General features: G+C 49.7%; 1 protein-coding gene across 1 annotated transcript; it reads left to right on the top strand.

Annotated features, from left to right (window-relative positions):
- On the top strand, nucleotides 1-5702 carry PRNP (prion protein (Kanno blood group)). The gene is made up of 2 exons (XM_034070566.1): nucleotides 1-241; nucleotides 3231-5702. The coding sequence occupies exon 2, from the start codon at nucleotides 3233-3235 to the stop codon at nucleotides 4025-4027; it is 795 nt and encodes a 264-aa protein (XP_033926457.1). The 5' UTR covers nucleotides 1-241; nucleotides 3231-3232; the 3' UTR covers nucleotides 4028-5702.
- The last annotated feature ends 248 nt before the right edge of the window (nucleotides 5703-5950 follow it).

Genomic DNA, 5950 nt, shown 5'->3' with positions numbered 1-5950 from the left:
CATCCAAGTGGTTTCCCGTTTCCCAGTCATTGCCTCCCCTGCCCATACTTGCCGGGAGGGCTGATGTGAGCTGAACCCCAGTGCCAGCTGCGCTATTCCCTATGGAAGGCGGCTGGATGCTGGCCGGGCCGTGCAGCGCTGCGCAGAAGCCAGCTCCTCCCTCTCCCTATTTATTCCTCCCCGTAGCTCTGTGGCTGAGGCTGAATCACCTCGAACCGAGCAAGCAACGGGCTCGTAGCCGGTGAGTGCGGGGAAACGGGGGCTTTGGGTGGGATAAACCCAGAGGTGAGGGAGGTTTAACCCCGAGCAGCACCGCAGGGAACGGGGACTGCCTCCTCTCCCTACAAATAGGCATTTCCAGCTCTGAAGGCAGCGTCCTCCTTAACAGATGGAGCAATGCTGGGGCTTGTTTACTGATTCAAAGCTGACGCTGGTGAGACCTCGCTTCTTGCTCCCTTCCCCAGACCTATTAGAGGGGTTTGTTCTTTCCTATGGCTCCCACTTGCCCAGGACCATTCCCATTATTAGGGGGTTAAATAACAAAAGGACGGGGATTTTTACACCCTAGAAATGTGCCAGCCTGCATCCCCCCCCCTTCCCCATAGCCCCAGCGCTGGTTTCCCACCCCCCATAAGCCCGGAGCTTCTCAGCATCACCATGAGGGTCTGGATGCCCCCATTCCCGAGCATCTTCCCACCTTCCCTTCTTTTCTCCCCCCACCCCGAGCACCTTAACAAGGTTATTTCCGCTGTTATTTTGGCACCAGGGTGTCGGTTTTCCACTCCCAACCCCAAACCTCCTCCTTGCCAGCCCTGCGCACATAATTGCTGCTTGCGATCGCTCCTCTCATCCTCCATTTTCCGCTTCCCTCTCTGCCCTGAAGCAGCTCTGAGCTTCCTCTGTTGCTCCGAGGTGTAAATCGCTCCCGTATCAATCACCTGAATCAATTCCTCGTTGCAGAGAGAGGGGAAAATCGGGGAGGAAAGGTAAAAAGAGATGGGGAAAAACACCCTGCGAAGCCATTTGATAATGGAATTCAACAGTAATACAATGATCACACTGTAAATACCGAGCTCTGAGCCCGAGGAAAGAGCTCCCTGGTACCCCATCGTGCACAGAGGGGTTGTATAAGTGACCACACGTAGCCAGGGCAAAGCTCAGCGCAGTCATTAGCAGTGCAAACCCAAATGAGCCTTTGCCCTGTTCATCAGGGCTCATCTCTATAAAGGCAATTAGAGGAGCAGGTTAGTGCTGCCAGGCTTGGAATACCCTCCAGGGCTTTGCCATAACCTGTTTCCATCCAGAGGTTCATTTTTTCCCCTTACTCATTGCAGGGAGTAAAAAATATGGCAAAAATGGCCAATTTCCTGCTTTTCCTCCCCCCATTCCCTGTTTTTTTGGTGAGGGCCCAAAAAGCCTTTGCCCATCCCAGTTTTTGCCATCCTGGCTCCCGATGAGTGGTTGCTGTAGGGAGACAGGAACAGAAAACCTGCTTGGAAGTGGGTGGGTTTTGCAACCAGAACTCCTATGAGCAGGCAGCACAAGCCTGGCTTTCCTCCCCATCACAAGGGATGATGCTCTTTTAATTAAACCTCTTGCTAACGAACCCAATCAGAACACTGACATTAAAGGACCCTCATTCAAGCATTTCCTGACATAAGACCAGATTTTTTGGGGTTTTATCTGAAGGCAATAATTTGCTTTTTAGGGACCATAAAACCATAGCAAAGGTGCAACAAAAGGATCTCTGGCTTAATGTTCTGCCTGTTTATGCTGTTAAAGGCAGTATCTCACAAGAGACCATCCCCTCTTATCCGCATCAAACTCATCTCTGGGTTGAGTGGTGACTCTTCAAGAAGCTGGTCCATTAGTTACTGACAAAACCCCACTCAGGACCCAAGCCTTAATTGTCTTGTGCTGTAACATGAGCCAGAAGCGCATCGGAAGCATCCAAGGATGCTGCAAAATGCCAACCCGCACTATCCTGGGAATGCTTTGCTCTCCATACTCAGCATCCTGGCATGCACAGGAGGGTTTATAAGTGGTTGCTCAGCCTCAGACAGGACAGAAAACCCCTTTGCTATCACTGGACTCACATATTAAACATGAGGGTAAGAGTAATTCAATGCTCCTTGGTGTGGTGGGGAGGAATCTGAAGGGAATTTGCAGCTTGGGAGGTATTTTCCAAAGGTGCTTCCAAAGGATTTGCAGACCTGGTGTGAATTATACAGGCAGGATTATTCCCAGGGAGAGAAAAGACTCATTGAAATTGGATTGCATCCTTGTCAGCCCACCAGCTAATGTGGGAGATGCCTGGCATGCCCGTGGGATGCCAGCAGCAAAACGCTGAGTAAGCATGTATTTGTAAGCACATTAAACTCAAAACCTGCTGTTCTTTGGTTAAGGTCTGTTACACATAAACAGGGATTTGGGGAAAACATGCTGGATTTCATTCTTTAGGGAACAAAAGAACAACCCTCCAAGGCAAAGCTGGGGCTGCCTTCCTTGCGGCACCCTAAAGCTTGGAGGTTAGGATGAATCTGTTCATAGGCAACAGAAATCTCAGTTATCCAATTGGATAGAGCAGGATTGAAGCTTAGGGTTTAATAGTTTGTTGAAGATTTAGGATTTAATAAGTGGACTTTTTGCCTCTCAACCAAGTGAAGCATTTCTCCCAAAAGCTTTTCTTTTGCTACTTTAAAACTGTCATTGCTAGGAGAGGATGTGTTGGGAGGTTGGGGAGATATATACATACATATATATATATGTGTGTTTATGTGTGTGTGAATGCCCCATCCCTGGCAGTGTTCAAGGCCAGGTTGGACAGGGCTTGGAGCAACCTGCTCTAGTTTGACGTGTCCCTGCTTGTGGTAGGGGTTGCACCTGGATGATCTTAAGGTCCTTGCCAAGCCAAACCATTCTGTGATAATATATAATACCTTATATAATATATATTATATAAAGATGTATATTTATAACATTATAAATATATATATGTAAAGTATTGTAGATATATTTTATATATATAATACTTTACTATATATATAAAACCAAAGGTGGTTGGGGATGTTAAATACACATTTAAATGCAAAGCTCTTTATCCTACAACTGGATTACATGGAACAATGTGTGTTTTATATGAAGCACAAGCAAGGGAGCCTCCAGCCTGTGATGCTCACAGGAGGGCCTCTGCCTCCTGCCTGTAACACTGCCTGTCCTTGTGTCCACAGCCATGGCCAGGCTCCTCATCACCTCCTACCTGGTGTTCCTGCTCCTCGGCTCCTGGACCGACGTTGCCTTCTCCAAGAAGGGCAAAACGAAACCCAGTGGTGGTGGTTGGGGCACTGGGAGCCATCGCCAGCCCAGCTACCCCCGGCAGCCCAGCTACCCCCATAACCCGGGCTACCCCCATAACCCAGGCTACCCCCATAACCCGGGCTACCCCCACAACCCAGGGTACCCCCACAACCCCGGCTACCCCCACAACCAGGGCTGGGGCCAGGGTTACAACCCATCGAGCGGCGGAAGCTACTACAACCAAAAGCCATGGAAACCCCCCAAATCCAAGACCAACCTCAAGCACGTGGCCGGGGCGGCGGCAGCCGGTGCTGTGGTGGGAGGGCTGGGGGGCTATGCCATGGGACGGGTCATGTCGGGGATGCAGTATCGCTTCGATAGCCCCGATGAGTACCGGTGGTGGAACGAGAACTCGGCGCGTTACCCCAACCAGGTTTACTACCGGGATTACAGGAGCCCCGTGTCGCAGGATGTCTTTGTCGCCGACTGTTTCAACATCACGGTGACCGAGTACAACATTGGACCCGCTGTGAAGAAGAACACCTCAGAGGCTGCGTCAGCCACCAACCAGACGGAAGCAGAGCTGGAGACCAAGGTGGTGACCAAGGTGATCCGGGAGATGTGCGTCCAGCAGTACCGCGAGTACCTCCTGGCCTCCGGCATCCGGCTGCACCTTGCCGATGCCTCCCTTGCTGCCCTCCTCCTCCTCGCCCTCTTCGTCATGCACTGATGCACCCCGCGGCTTCCAGATGTCACCCGTGTCCCTTTGGGGACCCCCGAACTCCCCTATTCTTGCTTAAGGTCATCTTTGATGAAGAGCCCTCAGGGCACACGGGCACCAACTCTCCCCATTGCCTCCAGTTTAGGTGACTGGAGGAAGCTTTCCTTCTCCACCCTGGTGTGGCAGGACAGTGATGGAGCTGGATGCCCAAAGAAAAGGCCTTCACCACCTCCTCTTCCTCAGGGCCATCCTGAGAGGGCTGGGCAGAGAGGAGCTCACCCGGTCCTTGGCATCTCTGCAAGGGCGCTTCCGAAGATCCTCTTTGCTATCAAGCAGGGTTTTATCTAATCCCTTAATCCCGCTGCCATCAAGACCCCTTTCCCTCAGGCACCCGTGGTGTTGCACCCATCCATACCCCATAGCGGGTTTAAGAGGGTCAGCTCTGGGGTTTTCAAGCAACAAGCTACCAGGTTGCAATTCCCACCCTTTTAATCCCAAACCCCACTATTCCTTATGTACATACAGACCTGCCCGCTCCGCACCTTGCATGCTGCAAATACCCCTGCAGCAACACACAGAAATAAAGTGATTTTTGGTTGTTTTCCTCCACAGCAAGGCTAAAACCCTTGGCCAGCTTTTGGTTGACCCCCTCCAGCACCGCTTTGCTTTTGGTTGAGCCTCACTGTCTTTCTTAGCCTGTCTAAAGGCAAAAAGTGCTGCTGAATGTGCCCTAAAAGCCTCAAAGTGGGAACACTTGCTGTGGTACAGCCCAAGATAAAGCTATTGTGGATGTGCTATAGGTGACAAGTCACACTCACACTTCGGTACCTTGACCTAAAGGATGTTATAACACAGCAAAAAGGATGTTTAGGGGGGTTAAGCACATAGCAAGAGGCATAAATCAGCTAAATCACATGGCTACAGCAAACAGCATTGGGAAAACCAAGCCTGGGATGGGAGATACATAAAAAACCCACATTCTGCAAGTAATTTGTGGGTAAAATTCCTGCTTTTGGTGTTTAGGTCGATGCTGGGTTGCATAGAACCTGTAGCATCCATAAAGTTGCGCTTGTCAAAGCCATCACCCCGAGTTCTATTGAGCATCTCTCGTGTATTTTTCTGCAGGGCACTGAATGGCACCATCCTAACTCACTTTTCGCCTCGGTGTAAGCTAAATGAATAGATATCTATATATAAATAGAGAGGAAAGGAATCTTTTGGGGGTATTCACCAGAAAAGCAGGGCTTTGGGGTAAACGCGGACTTTGTGATACGCGGATGTTTTGTAATCCCATCCTAGTGCATGTCTGAAATGTGCTCTTCTGATACTTTTCTAAGTGTTCCACGTCTGGTACCAATTAAAACGGATAAAGCCAAGACACACGTCAGCCTCCTTCATGCAAACAGCTCCCGGCCCTCCCTATGGACAGAAGCAGCATTTTTCACCCTGTTTGTGGGAGCTTTTGTTCCCTTTCAGCACCAGATTTGGCCTAAATCCCACCATTTCAGTTAACTTTCTCCTCCCCTGCTCCTACTAATGCTATCGCTATCACCCAATAAATGGTTTCCACTAAAGCCAATGCTCTGGTTGGGGCCAGGGGCTTCTTCTCCCCATAGAAAGCCAACCCACATTTATTCCTTGTATTTACCCCATCTATTTTGTGTCGAATAAAGAAGTTTTTACATGTGCTGTTTCATGGCATTAAGCCCAACCTACTTCATGTGAAGCCTCAAGCCCTACTTAGCACTGCCAGAATCCCCTATCTCCTTGGTACCTAAACCAGCATCACCATTAGATTACTATCTAGGACCATCTATGGTCATAGATATGGTCATCTATGACTATCTATCTAGACTATGGGTTAGAAATTAGAAGGGTGGAAGAGTTTGGACCCTTCAGCTTCAATTTTAAGCTCAAGACTAAGTCTTAGAC

The sequence above is a fragment of the Melopsittacus undulatus genome, chromosome 18, assembly GCF_012275295.1.
Source record: "Melopsittacus undulatus isolate bMelUnd1 chromosome 18, bMelUnd1.mat.Z, whole genome shotgun sequence".
Taxonomy (NCBI): Eukaryota; Metazoa; Chordata; class Aves; order Psittaciformes; family Psittaculidae; genus Melopsittacus; species Melopsittacus undulatus.
Note: the sequence above shows the minus strand (reverse complement) of the source record. Positions and strands in the feature narration are given on the sequence as shown.

What these genes read in the sequence shown, in the direction of transcription:
- PRNP (XM_034070566.1), top strand. Translation starts at nt 3,233, where the DNA reads ATGGCCAGGCTCCTCATCACCTCCTACCTGGTGTTCCTGCTCCTCGGC.